Source organism: Lissotriton vulgaris, chromosome 2_1 (assembly GCF_964263255.1).
Source record: "Lissotriton vulgaris chromosome 2_1, aLisVul1.2, whole genome shotgun sequence".
Lineage (NCBI taxonomy): Eukaryota > Metazoa > Chordata > Amphibia > Caudata > Salamandridae > Lissotriton > Lissotriton vulgaris.
The window spans coordinates 882,854,300-882,875,272 of NC_141687.1; the positions used below are offsets into that span (position 1 = coordinate 882,854,300).

General features: G+C 43.4%; 1 protein-coding gene across 2 annotated transcripts in view; it reads right to left on the reverse strand.

Annotated features, from left to right (window-relative positions):
- Positions 1-331: 331 nt before the first annotated feature.
- The window catches only part of LOC147731353 (serine/arginine repetitive matrix protein 1-like), a 357,020-nt gene continuing 336,378 nt past the window's right edge, over positions 332-20,973 (reverse strand). The window contains exon 7 of one of the 2 annotated variants that reach the window (XM_086956400.1): positions 332-1,993. In XM_086956400.1, the coding sequence (XP_086812526.1) occupies positions 1,864-1,993 (130 nt within the window). In that variant the 3' untranslated portion in view covers positions 332-1,863. The remainder of the gene's footprint in view (positions 1,994-20,973) is intronic. The other variant, XR_015308433.1, reaches the window with a different exon arrangement.

Below are 20,973 nucleotides of genomic sequence, written 5' to 3' on the forward strand. Positions count from 1 at the left end.
ATAGACAAACGTAATACTGTTATACTGAACTATAAATATAAATTGGAGTACCTTTATGCAATCCTTATGTTTACTTTAAGCATGGTTTGGCCTTTGGGGCTCAGTTTAACCTTCTAGTTGGCTAGCAGGAAAATGAGGCTGCTCTTAAGGCTGGACAGCATGGGACATACTCAACCCACCCATGCCGGAGTCCTGCTTTGAGGAAGTAGCACAAAGGTTCCACCTGCCTTGGAAAAATAATGGGACCAGAGGCTATGATAAGCCCTAACATTTGGCAATATGTCATCACGTTCTCTTCAGAGGCGACTGTAAAATCACTAGTACAGCGATAACCAATGGAGAAACGGTTTAATTCAGCAGATCCTCAAAGGTTCTCCTCAAAAATTACAAATACAATGTTAATTCCGATGACATGGTCTCTCTAAATATTCTGATGAAATGTGATTAATTTCCCTTCAGAATACAGAAATCCTACCATTTTGACAGTCTCCACTGAGCACATATAAAGAAAACTTAGGGCAAGGAAATTCTCCACTGATACAAGCCCTTCGATCACATGTGAAAATTGTAGCAACATTTGCAATCTCCAATTAGGAATTACTAAGCAGCAAAAACAATGAACAAGTGCTCCACCTTTTACTAGTGCACTACATTTATAAAAATGTTGGCTATGTGTGGAGAAGTGTGGCTCAAGTGGTTGGAGCGGCAGGCCCTGATGCAGAGGTCTGGCCCGGACCAGGGTTCAATTTCCCACCTCGGCGGGTCTTGGGCTCAATTTCCCCGGACCTGACAATTCTCGCCTCGGTGCCTATTCTAATCATGGAGTCCCACTCTGTAACTCTGGGCAATAGCTTGCTTAATCTCCACAACGGCCCCTCGCAGCGGGATGCCTGGCTTTCACCTTGGGGATGCCTAGTAATGGGTTATCTCGCAGGGGAATACCAGGACGGGTTCCCTAAGCAAGCGCTGGGACGCTTTCGGGCAGCCGTGCGCTCTACAAATCAAATTTCATTTCATTTCATCTGCTAGTACAGATGGTGGGATGTGATGTATATTCTCAGCATTTAATGTCATGGTTCAACAACATGGCTCAGAAGCTAGAGTTTGTGTAAGTAAATGAATAAAAGCGTAGCATTTTTTATGTCGGCAAAACAGACTGGATACCCTTTGCATAGCCCCAACCTGTGTTAAGCAGTGTGTTGCCACTGCCTGGAGACAGGTGACTTTTTATTTTATTTTCATGTCATGAAGTGCCACAGATTCCCTTGTGCCCATCTTAAGTAATAACGTACCAGTAATTACTTGACTAGTGAACGTTTCCTTTTCACTGACGGTGCATAAAAGACTAACTATAAAAACCCACCAAATCAAAAACTAATTACAGCAGTAATAATTTCGACTTCACATGACTATTTTATGAATGAACGTGCAATGCAGCCACACCAGTCATGGAGACATCTCTGAAAAACAATCCTGCAAATGCGTACAAATACAAAAATCTATTTGGAGAAGAGCAGAAAACATGGCAGCTATTATTGACATTCAATTATTTTGTGATGCACTATACTATCAACATACAACATAGAGCTTACTGCTATTGTTAAAATAGACCAACACAAATCAAAAGTGTAAAACTTGATCCATTATCCTTAGAGATAAAATCCAAATGTGGACAAGTTTCGTCAAAGAGTTGAATCCGTTACTGCTAACACAGATTTAAAGAAGATAGCTATCATTCCTTCAAATTCATGTTCAAATAGTTCAGAGGTAGGCTTGCCCCATCAGCACTGTCTGTGTTTCCAAGTAATATACATTTCCTCCACTGTTATGTGTCCTTTTCGTCATCTGTTCTCCAAGTGGATGTCAACTGGTGTAGATGACACAGTGGTCGGATGACTTCTCACGCCGTTTTACCCTGTTGCACTTGGCGTTTTTTCTGCTTTTGGTGGGGTTTGTGTTTTGGGATCCAAATTCACGTTCCGTTCTTAAATTTCTGTTTAGAAAAGAAAAATATATTATTATGCTATGATTTCGGTATTTTTCCAACATTTTAGCATTCACTTCCTCTGCATAGACTGTAGAATACTATTCTTTGAACCCTAGCAAGAATGTACAGCCTAGAACATACATCCTTACAGGGAATTAGACTATTCTGTGGACACACAACTCCTAAAGAACGAATGTGGAAAATAGAATACCACCATGAAGGACTCCTAACCACGCTGCATTTTGGTTAGGTTGTGTGCAGTTATAGAATGCTACTAAGAATGACCCCTAACTGATTTATAGTTTGGTGTGGTGCCCTACTAGTTGAAGCTACAAAGACTGAACAGTTTGGGAAAAGTACAGGTTTAAGTAAAAAATTCAGAGCAGCAAGTATGTGTTAACTAAAAGAGAAAATTGGATTCCGAGTACGTTATGAACATCTGTAACTTCATATTTGACAGGGTGTAGACAAATTATGGTTAGCAATGATCTGTATCAGGGAAATGGCATTGGTGCAATAAATTGGGATGTGCATCACCCACACAGTTGCACGGACTCATTCCTTCAGAGCAGTACACATATACAGCCGAGTAGCAACATTGGTATTCCCTTGAGGTCACCCATGAAAGATTTTTTCAAAAACGGCATTCATCTTTTTACCTGGAGGGAGCCTTTCAAAGTCGCTAATCTTTTAGAGTTGTTGCCAAAGGCCACCTGGGACAAAACACACTTTTATGATCACCCATCAGCTATTTTCATATGGCAGGCAAGCTTGTACTATTTCAAAATATTTTATTTTACCCAGACTATGGTTCAAACAGTAGGCTAGCATGCACGCTAGCCTACTGTCTAATAATAAGAACCCTAAAATTGTTAGCATGCATTGTGCCGGAGTATATAGTACATCTTTAACAATTGGCCAGGATGTATGAGGTGGAAATGAAAGGGAAAGGAGGTGTAGAAATATCTACAAATAATCTAAGGGACAGTAGAAGAGCAAAAAGGCAAGGACTACGAAGGATCTCCCCCAGTTGAAGAAAAAACACGTTTCTACCCCAGAGTAAAAAATACAAGAAACACTGAACATCCATCAGCTGACCAAATGCTCAATGAATTAAGTTTCTATGTTTTTGTAAAGATTAGTAACAGTATATTCAAACCAAGCTATCTATTTTATGCTACTGTAACACATTTAAGTCAATAAATGTTGAAAAATCCAATAGTAATGGTAGAGTTTGACCTTGACAATGATCTTGACAACCAGTCAAAGAAATACCACATCTACATGAAATTTACCAATTTCTGGCATTTGTTAGAGGATTAAGGAAACAGGTCTTGGAAAAGTTTCAAGTTTATAATTCCTGCTAATTTATTAATGAACAAAGGGCATTCTAAAAGGACAGTGTTGCATTTTTACTACAATTATTTTTAGCATAATTGAGTGTGGTGCAAATATTAAGGAAATAAGACTCTGAAGTAGACTTACCTTGGTGTGTGGGCAAAAGTGAACATGTTTTAGTAGTGGCAATGTATTGTTTGTTAAAATCAGGAATGTTCAGGGACACACCATTAACAAACAGAAGAGTATGCATAAGAAAAGAGATTACTTTATCTTGGAGTGAACCGTAAAGTAACAGGTACAGCGGATACTGTGACATTCAGAACATACCTCTGCTACAGAACACTACTCATGCAAACTAGAATTAATGGCGATGGCAGCAACAGCATTTTCTTCGCTTTGCCAGGTATTAACTTGGGTTACCTAATTGACTACTTACTTGGATGTGTTAAAGGAGTCTATCTGAAAGTTATGCCAGAATCACAAATCAACATTTAAATTGAGAGATAAGTGAGGGGAATTTAGAACCGCATCAGTTACAAGTCTATCTTTCAAACACTGCCTATTTGTGGATTTAGAGTCATTGGTCTGCTGGTATATCACCTCTCATCTTTTTCTCATGAACAGAGCATACTAGTGAACTTCTAGGACACTCAGAGGATGTGTCCAAGTTTACGATACCAAATGAATTGTCAGTAGGGGGCCAAACAACATGACCTATTAACTTGATAAGCCTTGGACCGTTCAAAGTATGTGCTTTCCATAACAGCCCTGACTGGCTTTGCTGCTTACTGTTTCTGACCTGTATTTTACCTCTTTGCAGTGCCTCTACTCACAACTATTTCAACTGCATGCAAATTATCAGCAATTGTGAAGTGTTATTAGTAGGGATTTTAGTACCACCACTCAAATCAGTGTTTGCCTGCTATTGTCATGCCTATCAGATTTCCAAGTTTTTAATTTGTTCCCGATTTCTAAGATTTCTTGTTATGTCCACGGCACAAATAGGTCCCATAATTCTTTTACATGTTGACTTCTGAAAACATTAGAGGCTTGAATGACCCTCTACACCTTCACATAAACCGTTGCATGTGTAAGGTGGTGCTTGAACTACCAAGATGCTTGTTGGGGTTTTATATTCCACTTTACGTATGGGCTAACTAAACCTCAATAGAAATCTGGAGCATACCCAGGGACAGGCTTCCTCAACATCTTCCTTTGTTAAAGCTCTTACCTTTAGATATGTCCTGTCCACAGGAAGAGGTCAGGAGTGGTGTTGCACAACCAGTCATTTACAGGCATAGTACAGCACTATTGTATGAAACATCACAAGGAATGAGTGTTGAATATACATGCTGCATCTTATTTAATTGTAGCCTTTGCACCAGCAACCAATGTGCAGAGACACCTTTTCAAGGTGGCTCACAAATATATTAACAATATAAAACGCATAACAGACCGTTTTTTTCAACATCCTGAACCAAGCTAATTGTCCGATTCAGAATCTGGGCAGTCATATCTCCCTAGTGCATTAGACCTACCAAAGAATTAATTCAGTTTTGTTACATACAATGTATAACACTGTATATCTTTCAGTTAAAAATGTAATCAAATTATTTCAACTACTGCAACTGTATAGGTCCATGAATTATTCATTACATTATTTTTATAATTCTGTTCAGAGTATTTGACCATATATTTCCAACAGAGCCAAACGTATCCATTTAGCATTCTCTGGACAACAAACACATCTGTTTGTACCTACTTTTATTTTTTTAAGCAGCTGATACGAGCTGTATATTTTGGTATTATCAGAAAGAACATTTATTCATTCATTTACACATCTGAGTAAGAGTAGTCTTTATAGTTAAGATCTATTAATTGTTCAGAAATACTTGAATCTTTTCTTTATAGGCTCTTTTCTTGGTCTGTTGGACTGTTTTAACAAAATGCCCCCAGGTGTGTATGGGTTGTTGATCTTGAGAAACGAATGCCCCCTACTGAATATTACAGTAACATATCTCAATCAAATTATTCAGAGATGGACACCTTTTGGGTTAGAAGTTTCTGAAGTCATGTCAGCTTCATCACGGACTGTAGAAACTCAAACACCAAAAAAAAGTCTGCAAGTGTATATTTGTAGAGATTGTTGTAGGCCAAATACATTATGAGACCATTGGCATTTATCTGAGATTTTCATAGGAACTAAAGAAGCAAGAAAGTTGATGTTCCTTGTGAGCTTTAGCAAATTTACTTCTCTGCATCTGTCTGGATTCTCAGATCCAAACACTATGGCCTTGGATACCTTTCATTGGAATAACTGGAAATTAGATACCAATGTGTTACTTTATATTTAAAGAATGCTCAAACCTTTTCTTCAGGTGATATTAAAAACATACCAGCTAGGTAGTAATTATATTCTGAAGAAGGGTCATGTGGAATCTCGAAAGCCTCAAAAACAACAAAGGAGTAACCAAGGAAGTATAGCGGAATTGTCAATTCCAGGACTGTAATATGCACAAAAAAGGAAAACTAAGACTCTCCCAAATGGTGCAAGAAACATATATAGCTATTAGAGTATAGATACAGGAAACACGTTATGGTTGGAATATTTAGAGCTTTTTACTATAACCCTCACTCATCAACGTAGTTGATGACATGCTTCATCATAGGGTTTTACCAAGGGGACAAACTGTCTCCCTGGACTGCTGCTACGACTGAGTTACAGTGGAGCAGATTCCAACTATGTGAAAAAGAAAAAGTGTAAGACATGTGATTTAAAAAATGGCAAGCTGTCCTCCGTAACAATTTTAATAAGGAGTCAAATTGTCATTGTTAAAAACAGTGATTCGGACATTTCCTGAGAACTATTCAAGTCAAGTATGTCCTTTAAAAGGTCAACATGTTTCTGCTTCTAAGTTGCTCTATTCAGCGAAGCATTCATCAGGACGAAATTCACTCCCAGGCGGTCTACGCACTCTAAGGCGTACCCTAGACCGCCTGGGAGTGAATCTTTACCTTTTTTCATTTTCTTTTCACTTTTTGGTCCTGATAAATGCTGATATTTTTAAACATTTGAATGCTTTGAAACTGACTGAATTGGTATATCTTTTGGTTAATAACAGAATGCTTAAAGTGAAACCATCTTGAGATCATCATAATGTTTTATGCTGCTACTTGTGATCAAATCTCGGTGAGTATTGGCACATCTATTTTCTATTTGTGCCTAGATTATTAGATGTAACAGATAGAAATGGAATATGGAAATAAACCTCGGCACTCCTATTCAATTATATATTAATTCATAAAGTTATTCAAGCAAATCAATTCAAAGTACCAGCAGCACGACATCAAAGTCGTTCATGCCGTATCAGTTTAATATGAATATATGCCAAAATTACAAGATTGAGAAACATTAGCAATATAATCAGGATGATCAGGTTGGTGTGGCAATCCTCCTTCCAAGCGTTGAACCGGCAGCCGACACGTATTTCGTTTCATAGAAACTTTTTCAAGGCTTCAGTCGATATTTAGCACGAATGACCAAACAGTGGTAGTGTATGTCCGTCCAAGTCTTGTCCTGGGGATTCGTTTGTCCCTAGGTATTTTTTTCTCTTCGTTATGTAGCAGACCACGTCACGTATTCATATGTATAAAGCCGCTTCTTATTTTTTCAAATTTTTGTTGTTGTTATTCTTTATTTTGTGTAGTCACATAGTCATGGGCTATGATATGCCCCATATGTCTACGAACCTCCCTCGCGGTGAAGTCGTTCCCGAAATTGATCTGCAGGGGCACCAAGACTTGTATGCACAAGGGAAATAGATGTGCTACTAATTGTTCCACTACTGCCGTTTGTACATATTGTCAGATATGGAATATGCTTAGGAGATATTTACAGGGATATTTTTCCTCTCAAACATCAAAGTGGAAGGTGTTTTCCCATGTTTTATTACTACTGTACTTTTGGAAAGGCAGGTTCAATCTTCAATAAAAAGGCTTGAAGGAAGACAAGAAAACAGATTTGGTAACCAGGTTCAAAAGCAAACACAAGGGGCGCTCTGCAGGCAGTATTGGGGAAGGTACGCAGCAATAGTAAAGATGGTTGTTTGTTGCTTCGAAATTTCTCAAAGTACAAAGCATGTGCACTTTGTCTAATTCTGCATGCAAAATTATACCTTTCACCCAATCCTAATGTTATCTTGTCTAATGCAAATAGTAAAACAAATGAAGACATTAAAATAAATGGGGAAAATTGTTCGAGAAAAGAAGAAAACAAGGGATAAAAGGGACTGGATACAATAAAATGGAAAGTTTTCCAAATCAAACACAGAGCCCGTAAAATATACATATACTGTGTCCAAACATTACTTCCACACTTCTACGTCATTTCTTTCCTTGAAAATAAGGCATGTTTACTTTGTATATACTGAATAATACCAGAATTTCATCCAATGTATTAGGCAAACTTGTTTTTAGATAAACATAATTTAGGAATAGTGTTAAAAAAAAAAGGTTATTACATTATTACCAAGTATTTTAAATTGCACCAGTCCAGTTTAGGGTGAGGGTAAGTATTACTGTTGCGACTTCGTTTATGTTTATGTAATTTAAAATAAATTAAAGAATTCACAATTGTGGTTTGGATCGGTTTAAAAATAATTGTAGAAAATGAATTATAATTATTTAAATGTTATTCGATTTATGGTTAGGGTAAGACGTTAGAATATCACGATTGAATTATAGGGTTATGGTTAGCATTAAGATTACAAGAAGGTTATATTTAATGCAATGAAGTAGATAATACAATAGGGGTAGAGTTAGTATTAATTTAGTATAATGTATTGTTTAATGTGAATTGGGTTGCAGGTTATGTTTTAAACATTTTTTAATTACATTTAATAGTAAAGTTTTGATGTTGAGAAATTGAAAATAATGTAATTAAATCAGAAATAAGGTTATGGAAAAGTTTAGCATTAAAGCAAGATTTAGCATTAGGGAATTACGAGAAATAGGGGAGAAAGGTAAAAGTAATGATAATTGAGAGAAGTAAATGGTTATTGATGTACAGGTGGGGACATTAAAGTTTAGGGAAGTAACACTAGTAGAAATAAGCACCTATATGCGAGTTAGATGCTGATGTAGGCTGTTATGTATGCCTACAGGCTACCTTTCACAGACTATGCTGCAAGTACAGGAATCAGAGAATGTGCAACAAGTTGCTAAGCAACCTACGCAGTCTCTGTACTACCACAATCTTCAAGTCAGAAGTACTCTGCTGTTGCACAGATGTGACGGTGCTTTCTTTGTCCAGTGTAATTCCTTGCCTGACTTGGATCTCACCAGGAGTACAACGAAAGGAAAATCGCCACAGAACAGGGCCATATCTTATTTTTACTAACCACAGTCACCTTATTTAACAAAGCTCCTATTTCAATGCGCCTAAATGTATTTTGGTGCATTGAGCAGTGGCGTCTGGTATTTAACAGGGGTAGGGGGTTGGGATGCGGAGCCCGATCAGGGGGTGAAGGGGGGAGCGAGAGGGGGGGGGGGGGGTTGGAGGGGGGAAATGAATTAAAAAATGAACACTTACCTGTCTGCTGTTTGCCGCCTCCTCCTCCTCTCCCTCTTTGCCTGCTTCCAGGGCAGGAAGTAGGAACCACTTGGCTCCCAGCATCCTGCTAGGCAATTCTGAGCGCCATGGAGCAGCACTCAGCCAGATAATGGGAGACTGGCAAAGTTCTCCATGCAGGCTGTAATGTAGACAGCTTAGAGAACATGCAAAGTGCGCATGACGGTTTGACCAGATTAAGACGGCCGGCCAAAGCGTCCTGCGCACTTGGAATGGGCAAACTACTCCTCACCTGCCCTGCTCTGTGAGCAGAGCAGTCGCACCCCTACCCAGATAAGCAAGGGGAAAAATAAAATAATAACAATGACTTATTATCATTTTATTTTTTCCTCTTTGACCTGCTCAGTGAGGCGACGCGCCTCCGCCTTACCAAAGGAACCGCCACTGACATTGAGATAGTATCCGACTGCACAAAGTTAACTCCTTCTTCTAAGGTTTAGCTATTTTATAAGTAGCCAAAGTGTGTGGCATCCACAAGTAATTCGAATTCTTTCCGAATTTAGGTCATATTAACAACAGAATAATGTAAGCAATAGTTAACTGGTGGTGAATAGGCATCATATCAGAAGAAACAAAGGTAACCATACCACAGCTAAAGGTGCAGTAATATTCAGCTGCTTCCAACTTGTCTTGGGTTTATCTTGCCAAAATTACCTCATTCTCTAATGGCCCTCTCTAGTTAGGTAGGATTCTCCGCCGCCACCACTGTTAGTATTCACAGTACAGCTGAATAAACTTACACTCCCAGACAGGATTTGACATTACAATCTAAGAACTTTTTCACTAGTCCTACTAGTACCACGACTCAAATAGCGCACAGCAATATGAATCATGCAAACATAAATTACCTATTGTACATTTTCAATGCGACCAGAATGAAATGATTATTACTCCAACAATAGCCGCTACTATCGCTCCCGAGCCTGATTAAACAGAGCAGTTTGAAAAAAGTACATTAAAAATGATACAAAGGTTAAAAATATCACATCCTGGAATAAAAAAAGCACATCGGCAAGATCATTAGGTGAAGAAACAATTAACAATGTGTGGGTCTTTAATAGACTGGACAGACTGGAAAATACATATGCACTGAAAAGCCTACAAGATGTTCATACCTAGTGCGGTTTGATACCGAGATGTTTGCAAAATGGGAAATTCAACTTTCTAAAATGTTTACTAAGTTAACTCATTCAAGTTTGAATATCTGTCTACTGGTGCAGACAAAATGTAAGGCTATTTAAGTTTGAACCAGTTGACTCAATTTACCTCAATACTCTTGGCTCCCTGAACCGGTCACATGCTTAGAAAAGGAAAACAAATCAGTAAAGAGTTGCAAAAATATGACTAGGTCCTCTATGAACTTGTGCTCCCTTAACACCTCAAGAGGTCACTTGGGACATCAGCTCACAAAGCACCTGATGGGGACACTGGCCCCACATGCTCACTTGACAGCTCGAAGGAGGGGTGGGCACATGGTCTTACCTAGCAGCTCAGGGGGTCTTGAGGACTTGCACTCACCTACCAGGTACCAGAGTACTTCAAGCATGTGCAGACTGTACACAGCAATGGAGTGATTTCTCACCATGGATCTCAGAGGCAATTAACAATACTACTGGTCAAACAACAAGAAAGAAATGTCTAGCAGGCGGGGTGCAAGCATTACAGCTCAATATAAAGGTAATTACATTGTAAAACCATTAACCTTCCAGTAACTTGGGAGCTTGGAAGAGAATTTATACTTTAGATCAGAGGGTCTCAAATAAAAGCACAAAGCTGGCAGAGGCTAAAAAAGGTTCATATCACTTAATTAGGAAAGGCATTACATTATAAATACTAAGGGGTATAAATACAATTGACTGAAGCTAAACCAATATCCTCATGAGGGAACAGGTGACTGGATCATTATAAACGAACATGACAAGTGCTAGCGTCAGTGATGGTGAAGGACATGGAAGCACCAATAAATATCAGTAGTGGTTGGGTTGTGCGAGAAAATGCGGTTCTTTTGCAGTACGCCCACCCCACTTTTTGCACAGTATCTGGTGCAACATCGACTGAAAGTATGCAGGTTTCCTGCTAATCAGGTCCCCAGCACCTGTATTCTTTTCCTAAAACTGTACCCAGTTTGGCACCACTTCAGCTGCCCCTGTAAATGGTTGCCCTGATACCAAGGGCATTGGAACTGAAGAGGGTACTCTAGGGCTGCAGCACCAGTTGTGCCACCCTAGGGACCCTCACCTAGGCCTTGCAAACTGCCACAGCAGCATGCATGAAGTGAAAAATGTCAAAATTGACATGGCACACTGCCCTGTGTGTCAATCATGCAAGAAATGATGTCACACTCTCAAAGACTGAACTCAGACCAATTTTTGTTTGTATCATACATATTATTTTGTTATTTTATTTCTACAACTAAGCCAAGCCTGGTGCAGGTAAGTGAAATAATTTTCAAAATAGTACGCAGTGATTTACAGTTGAAAGCAGGTTCAAATTCAGTTGGCTGATTTACAGGCAAGTCAACCGTTCAAAATTAATTTTTAGTTACTTTACCGATTACTGTGCATGTTACTTATTGGATTATTTTTAAGTTACTTTTGCTAATCAGTGTGATATGCCTAGATATCACACAAATCTTTCCTAGACAAAGGTAAGTAGTTCAGTTTTTACAATTAAGCAGTATTTCAATGTTTCATACAAACCAACTCCACACTTCGAAGAATTTTCAAGGAAAAGCAGTCAATCCAATCCTATGGGAGGAAATGAAGTTATCGGTTTACAGATAAGTACTGATTTTTGGGAGTTGGTATTCTGGGGTTAGAACCAGTGTTCCTCTAAGGTCGAGGATGCACTCTCAGAACACACTCAGCGGCACTGGGGCGGCCGGATGCAGAGTGCTGAGGCCCAGTGTTCTCCAATGGAGATAGGGTGCCTCCAGTTGGTGGCTGATCACGAGCAGGCCACAATGTTGTGGGAGTAAATCTCCTGGTGTTCGGCTCAGGGCAAGGGGGAATCCCGTTTAGTACACAAAATACACCCGCAGCGGTGCAGGGTGCTAGTTTGGATTTAGGTGCCTTGCTATAAATGGGGATTCTCTAGTTGCAAAAAACACTGCAGGCTTGGGGATGAAGATCTTTTGGAGGTGACTACTGGTTGGAAAGGTAAGTTGGGATGCAGGGACACTGTCGATTGACCCTCCCGATGCCGTGGGACGTCGGGAACAGGGGTATCTTTAAGCATTGGGTTTTCTTACCAGCTCTGGTCGCGGGTGGGAGTGGGGGGGGGATTAGGAGTCCTCCAGCAAGGGGCTGCAGGCGTCATTTGGAGACTCGACGCAGTTCAGATCACCAGGACTGGATTGCTGGGGAGACCTCCTTGTGGTGTTGAGCCACTGGAACCCAGGCCATGGGCGTTGGGTGCATAGTTGTGCACACCTGCTGATTTGGCCTGATTCTGTGGGAGAGCAAATCTGGTGCTCACGGGAGACAAAGTTCTGGAAGGCAGGGCAGGTCCTTCGTGCGTCTGGCTGCAGGACACGTTCGAGGTGCCGACATGCTGTTATGGCTGGGGCCAAGCCAGTGGGCATCGTCCTCTTCTTAGTTCAGCACGGCTTCAGAGGATGCAAGGTTCAGGGTTGCCACGAAATACTAGATTTAGGGGCGTTACAGGTAAGGAAAGGTCGGGACCAATGAGCCCCTTCCTTGGGGTGGGCAACCCCCTATTATGCCACCCTCCAGTGGGAGGAGGGCATATGCCTCTCTGGTTGGCAGGGTCCCCCAATCTGCAAGACGGCGGGGACAGAATTGTGCTTCCCCACGCCTCCCCCACCTGAGGGGTGGGTTTGGCAAAGGTGGGCACACCTCCCTTCCTCACTTGGTTTCCCTGCCGATTATACCGCCCAAAGTGGGGATCAAATCCAGTGGGGGCCAGTTGCTGGAAGCAGAAAATGGCTGTGTTAGCTCACAAGGGCTGCAAGCTTTAGAAGCTTTCCCTTCGTGAACCCTGCCCATCCTGGGGGAGGAGGCTTGGCACCTCGTACCAAGATGTGCATTGTTTCAGACCCCCGAGAGCAGCAGGCGCTCAACCCAGGGGTCCAGAAACATGTCTGGTGGTGGCGGCAGCTAGCAAGCAGCCACTCAGCCAGGATACTAGTTAGGTCGTTTTTCAGGTGGCATCTCGAAGATGCTCTCTGAGTGTGTTTTTCATTAGGGTGGCATAATAAAGGGTGTAACAACCACAGGTACGGTGCCCATTGGCCCTACTTGCTACTCCCCTAAAACACGTCCTAAATTTAGTATTTCGGGGGCTTCCCCAGACCGGACCCTCAGATCTGCGACGACTAAGAAGAAAGAAAACACCCTGCTCCAGAAGACGGCAAATGCCGGCTTGTCTCCTGCTTCAACGAAACCTGTGAACTGTTTTGCACAGCGACCTCCAAAACCTCTGGGAGGAATGTGGCTTTCAATGAAGACTCCAATCTCCAGAGGGCAGCGGCCATATCCAGAAGAAACTGACTCCAATGACACCGGATCCAGGCGGATCCGTGTCCCCAGCCCACTCTGCACCCAAGCCCATGGCCCAAGTCTGAGTGGCTTACCTTGCAGTAAAGTCCCCCCAGCGATCCTGACCTAGCATCCAGCTTTGGCCGACCTCTCCTCCCTTCCACGACGGCAACTGTAGCGTGAATCCAGAGACTCTGGTAAGAAGAATCCAGATGTCCAAAGACACATCTGCACCCGAAGTCCCTAGGTCTTGGTGAGCTGACTCAACAGTGCCCCTACGACCTTCTACATGTTAACTTACCTCTGCTGTCGCTTGTGTATCTCCTGCAACCGCCGGTAACACGCCTGTAGCCTTTTTACGGTCAACAAATTCCCCATTAAAAGAATTGGGCAACCAATGTGTAATTTGCACCCTGCAGCCGTTGTGCTGCTGGTGGAGTATGTTAGGTGCTGCTTTCTGCCCTGAGCTTAACATAACCCCCAAAGCTTGACCCCTGCAACCAATTACTTACCTGCAAGCAGTGTGGCTCCAGAGCACCCCGTGCCTCCATTGGGTCGAACACCGATTTTGATCTCGGCACCCTGTTGCACTGGTTGTGCAGTCTTGGTACTTACATGACCCCTGGCCTTGCTGACCTTTAGCTCCAAAGACTGAAATTGTGAGTTCGATATTCACCTGGTTAACAGCAATATTGTTTTCCCTATAGGATAACATTAGACAGTGTGAAAAAGTTACGATTTTTGAAAGTGTAAAGTATTTTTAATTAAAAACATACTTACCTAATTACCAAGACCTTGGTCTCAAAATAAAGTACAAAGTGTCATTTTATAAAATTGGTCTGGATCTCTGTGAGAAAGTGCCACCTTTCTTGCATGGTTTGCCCCCACTTTTTGCTGAATTGCTGATGTGCTTTGACTGAGTGTGCCCAGGGCTCCTGCCAATCAGGTGCCCAGGGCTTGTGTTCTTTCCCTAAAACTGTGTTGAAGCTAAAACCCAACTGGCATCTCTGGCCACATGTCAGCCCCTGGTAAATGGTACCCTAGGTACCCAGGGCACTGTGACCAGAGAAGACCCCTAAGGGCTGCAGCACTTATTGTGCCAATCTTAGGGGCCCTGTACCTTGACACACACACACTGCCTTTGCAGGCTGTGTAACTTGGTGCAGAACTAAACAAAGAGTCGACATGGCACACATCCCTGTGTGCCATGCCCACAAACCCACTGCCCTGGCATACCTCAGTCACTCCTCTAGCTGGGTGCCCTTTGCCAGTGGTGTGGGCCCAGGTGCATGAGCACTGTGCCCCTACAGTACCCAGGGCCATTCCTGGACACTGTAAGTGTAGTGATGCCATTAGGAGTATATGGTGCTGGGAGGTTGTCATTACGAACTCCACAGCACCATAATGGCAACACTGAAGACGGACATCACTGATATCAAACTTCTCAGCACATTAAACCCACACTGATGCCAGTGTGCGATTTAATGTAAAATGCACTACAGGTGGCATCTTAGAGATACCCACTGAAACCTAACCTACAATCCATGTCTTGTCCGAGAGGCTGGCTAGGCTGCCTCACAGAAGAGAAGACATGTTGCTGGACCCTGGGTGGAGAGCCCCCGCTCTCCTGGGCCTGCAACAATGCACATCCTGGGCAAGGTGCTAGGTCTCCACTCACAGGATGGGAGGGGTAAGCTTCAAAGGCATGCCGCCTCGTCGTCTCCTGCGGACAGCAATTTTGAAAACCCCGGAGAACCTGCCTGCCTTGAACCTCTTAAAGACTGGGACTCCCATGAGCAGTGGTTCTGCTCAAACAGCAATACTCCTGGTGCCAGCCAGGAACAGCGAATCAAGCCCACTCTGCACCCGCCTTGGCCAGCCATGTCCCCAAGTGGACAAAGACCCTGAGGACGTCCCCCCGGCAATTGTGACCTGAAATCCAGTGCACCAGGACCCTCCACGACGACAACGCCTGCAGTCTCACAACAGGAGACCTCTCCAACCGCGACCAACAGAGGGTAAGATTTCCTGATGTCAAAAGACACCCCTGCACCCGGCACCCCCCGGCCCCCTGTGCCCACATCCTGGGTGTCTACCTATCCTCCAAGATCCCAACTTACCCCTCAAAGCGTTGGTCGCTCCTGAAGAGTCTCCGTCCCCGAGCCTGCAGCCTTTGTTCACCTTCCAAGATCTCCATTGACTAACATTGAGCGCCTAACAGCTCAAAATCACCCTGCACCCAGCAACTGGTCCCCACCAGTTCTGCCCCCCCACGCTTGTGGGAAGACTGGCGGGAAACCCTACATGAGGAAAGGGGGTGTGCCAGCCTGTGCCAACTCCACCCCTCAGGTGGAAGAGGCGAAGTGAAGCACAACTCTGGGCTCCGACCATCTTGAAGATGGGGAGCCCTGCCCAATCAGAGATAGGCACCTGCCCCCCTCCACAGGAAAGGAGCAGGATAGGGGGTGTATTCACTCCAGGACAGGGACCTATTAGTCCCTGCCCTTCCCCTACCTGTAACTCCCCATAAATTTAGTATTTAGGGGCACCCTGAACCTTCCTTCCTCAGATTCGAAAACAAGAAAGAAGATCAAGAAGACGAAGACCTGCTGTGCAGCTGCTAACAAGTGGACGACACCAACTGACTTGGCCCCAGCCCAACAGGCCTGTTGATCCTTGAACCTGCTCCTGCTAAATCTCGTCGTCTCCTGCGGACAGCAATTTTGAAAACCCCGGAGAACCTGCCTGCCTTGAACCTCTTAAAGACTGGGACTCCCATGAGCAGTGGTTCTGCTCAAACAGCAATACTCCTGGTGCCAGCCAGGAACAGCGAATCAAGCCCACTCTGCACCCGCCTTGGCCAGCCATGTCCCCAAGTGGACAAAGACCCTGAGGATGTCCCCCCGGCAATTGCGACCTGGAATCCAGTGCACCAGGACCCTCCACGACGACAACGCCTGCAGTCTCACAACAGGAGACCTCTCCAACCGCGACCAGCAGAGGGTAAGATTTCCTGATGTCAAAAGACACCCCTGCACCCGGCCCCCCCCGGCCCCCTGTGCCCACATCCTGGGTGTCTACCTATCCTCCAAGATCCCAACTTACCCCTCAAAGCGTTGGTCGCTCCTGAAGAGTCTCCGTCCCCGAGCCTGCAGCCTTTGTTCACCTTCCAAGATCTCCATTGACTAACATTGAGCGCCTGACAGCTCAAAATCACCCTGCACCCAGCCGCCAGAGTGGCCCTGGCAGTGCAACCTTTGTCCTAATCTACTTCCTCATTTCCCTGAGCAAGTGACCGGGAGCCCTGCTCCCACAGCCGTGTGGCCTGCTAGCCAGCAGCCACCAACCGCAGGACCCCCTGCCTCTCATTGGATAACATTGGGCCTAACTACCTCGGCACCCGGCTGCCCATGTGCCGCTGAGGGTGTTCCAACTGTACCTACCTGACCCTGGGAGACCCCTGAGTCTATGCCTGTAACCACAACTCTGCCAGTCGAGAACTTACCCCAAGGCCGATAACTCACTTTTCTTCCATAGGTAGCATTGACTGGTTTCACTTGGAAATTCTTTTAAGTGTTGAGTTTTGAAACTTTAAAATATTCACCTAAAATCAGCTGAATAACAAATTCCGATTTACTCACCTGTTATCAGGAGAGAACCCAGTGCTGCATCTTTCAGCCCAGCACTGACCCTGAAAAGTAATTTTAACCGTACTTACCAGTAACTTGTATTTCCTCACATAGGAACCCATTGTCTGGTTTTCACCAGAAAACATTTTAAGTGTCGATTTTCACAAACTACAAATATTCCTTAAAAATCGCCTGTATGACAAACACATTCTTTCAACTGTTTACAGGAGATCAACAGTGCTGAATCCAGGATCCACCACTGAGTAAGAAAAAGTAACAATAACTCTACTTACCTGCCAAGTGAATTTCCTCCCGTAGGATAACATTGGTGATTCTATGTGAAAAAGTTTCTAAGTATCAACTTTTAAAATACAATAATATTCCTTAAAAATCATTACTGTAACCAAAACGCTTTTACTCAACTGTTTACAGGAGATGTCCCAGGACTGAATCTAGGATCCAGTCCTGTGGTTAGAAAAGTAATCCATAAAGTAACTAATTGCATTTAACTAGAAATTCCCATTGAGCTCAATGTTGCATTGTGTTTGAAGTTGTGTTGCCCATTGCAACAACTGTAACTACTGTACTTAAAAAGTCTATTGCCTATTTAGAAAGTATTTAAACTAAAGTAATTCATTCTGAGAAAGTATATTTTGATACCTTGTTGGTTATAAAACAAAACAACTATATATTTTAACACAAAACCATTGGCCTAGAGTTCAGTTCATGAGTGTGTGAGACCATTTGCTGACTGAGTGTGTACAACAAAAGCTTTACACTGTCCTCTGATACTACCTTACTGCTCGACCAAGCTACCACTTTAGAGAGTAAGGTTATATCTAACTTTAGCCTCTGCCAAACCTCTGGGGACTGAAGGCTCTGTTCACACTGTACCTTACTTTGGTTCAGTATATATAGAGCCACTTTCTTACAACTGCTGTCGGAGCTTGCGTACCACTAGTGGAATCAGTGGGAGTGGCGGAAGGGTGTACACAAATTGGCCAGACCAGTTCATCAATATTGCATTGCCCTTGGACTACGGGTGTGGAAACCTGGCGGCAAAGGTTGGGCCTTTTGCATTGTTGTGTGTGGCGAACAGCGGGTGTGGAAATCTGGTGGCAAAGGTTGGGCATTTTGCGTTGTCGTGTGTGGCGAACAGATCTATGTCTGGCTGGCTCCACATGTGGAAAAATGGTAGAAGAACTTGGGGATGTAGTTCCCATTCGTGAGTCTGTTGTGTCTGTCGACTTAACAGATCCGCAATCTGATTGTGAACTCCTGGAAGGTGTTCGGCAATTAGATATATATTTTGTGGGATGGCCCATCTCCAAATGTTCTGTGCGAGCTGGGACAGTTGCACAGAATGTGTACCTCCTTATTTTTGTATGTAGTACATGGCTGTCATGTTGTCCGTCCGGATCAAGACAGCTTTGTTTTGTACATGTACTTGGAATGATTTTAGTGCTTGAAATATTGCTAGTAGTTCCAGGTGATTGATGTGGAGCACTTTTTGTTGAGTGGTCCACTTGCCCTGAGTTGTATGTCCCAGGAGATGGGCTCCCCACCCTGTGAGTGATGCGTCTGTTGGGAGTACTATCTGTGGAACAGGTTCGAGGAATGGCTGCCATTTGGACAAGTTTTTTGTATTCCACCACTGCAGAGAGCGATGTGTGCGGCTGTCCACCAACACCAGATCTGTAAGTTGTCCTTGAGCCTGATTCTACTGATGTGCTAGACAATCCTGTAATGGACGCATTTGAAGTCTTACATAAGGTACAATGAAAATGCAAGATGCAATCATGCCTATGAGCTGCATGAACACTCTGGCTGGGAGAGTGTGTTGGGCTTGAAATTTTGTGACGAGGGCTTGTATGCTGGCTATCCTGACTGGACTGAGATATGCTAGAGCTGTGGAGGTGCTTATTGTGGCCTCCAGATATTGGTGTATATGAGAGGGCTGGAGATGCGACTTGGTGTAGTTGACCGTGAACCCCAAGTTGCGTAATGTCTAAATGGTTTGGCGAGTGTGTTGAACACATTGGTTGAATGACTTGGCTTTTATTAGCCAGTCGTCCAGATATGGGAAGACATGGATCTGTTGTCTTCTGAGATGTGCTGCTACTACCACAAGACATTTTGTGAATACTCTGGGTGCGGTGGTGACTCCGAATGGAAGGACTTTGAACTGATAGTGTTGTCCTTCCACTACAAACCTTAGATACTTCCTGTGAGAGGGATGTATGGGAATGTGGAAGTAGGCGTCCTTGAGATCTAGTAAACTACCAGAGGGAATTTTAGGGTTCAGATATTATGGGCGCACTGCCTCAAGTTTAACGTTCACGTTTAAAAGAACACAAATGGTGATTGGGTGGTGCGTGAAGAGCAGACGGAAAATTGCCCCAAACCGTCTAAAAAAGTCAAAGACCAAACACAATTGAACAGCTGAGCTCTCGCAACCACAAACAGAGTTCCACAATTCAGTAAATTGTTAAGTAGCGAAACACAAGATAACATAGAAGCAGATCCTTTGGTGTGCGTCTTGTCCCAGCAGGGTGGAGTTTTATTTGGGTCCAGACTTGAGGAATAACAATTAGCCGACACGTGTTTCGTCGTGTGCCGTAGAGTCAACACGACTCTTCAGGGCTTAGACTCCAACCCTAAAGTTGGGTCGAGTGCGGTCTGGGCCTTATAGCAGTGTTCCACGTAGATGGACTAGAAAGATGCTATATAACTGGAAGGGGAAAAGAAACACGAAGGGAGAAAAAAGAAAGACAAAATCAGGAAGGCTTAAAAAGGAGGAATATGGTGCTGTCTATCTTTAGAAGGTTAGATTGGAGGTAAACCAAAGTAACCTGGACACTGGAGGAGATATATCCTTACCACAGGGATTACTGCACATCTATTATCTCCGGTTGTAAAGAGATGGAGTGTCCTGTAGACCTGTACATAAAATCACGTATTGTTGGACTAGTAGCGTCTATTTCTTAGAGGTGTCAGAGACTTCCTGGTTAAGAGTCTCTAATAAAGAAATATATAAAATAACATAACCACCCAGGTTAGTAAACCTGAGGCTCTCATCAAGCGTCACCAAGCCACAGTGTGTGAGGATTAAAAATATGATTGTATACCTGAATCAAGCTGTATGAAAAGTGTATACCGGGAGGGGATCCATAAGGTTGAAAACCAAGGAAAACGGGTATGTTTCCTGGTTGGCGGTAAGCTGAAATAAGGAAGGATTGCACCGATTAGGAAATGCTCAACGTCGCCATAGCGTATAATTACTGCAAAGAAAGTATTTCAGGGGGTCTGATTAGTGACTGCAACGCGGGCGGCGGCTTACCTAATGTTCGGTATCCCTCCTCCGTAGGTTCCCGGTGGCCGTCTGTCATGAGCGGACCCTGGGCCGGAGGAGGAAGTGACGTTTAAAAGCAGGAGCTAGAAATAGACGATGCCGGTAAACTCAAGCTGAAGTGGACTGGGAACGGCCGCCATCTTAGAATGGGGAAATAGTCGGCGCCGAGTATTCAAGGTCTCCTATTTAGGAATAACAGAACGCTGGGCGTACTCATCTAGTATTCCGTTATTAGCATGAAAAATGTTTTCATGGAAACGAAGAGTTCCCAAAAGAAGTGGTCATAAGGGAAAGAGTAGGTATTGCTCTATTTCTAGGTGGACACTAGAAATCTCCCTTTACCTCAAAAAGTAATTAGAAAAAGTGACACGTCCCACAGTGAGGGTGCAAGCATGCCATTGTGATAGTGTGACTGCATAAGTTTCACCCAACGGTTTCATTTAAAATCAAAGAGTAAAATTATCACACATTCATAATCCTTGATACTTCATGTAGGGTGTGAGATGTGGCTCACTTTGCGGGGTGAGAAACCAGAC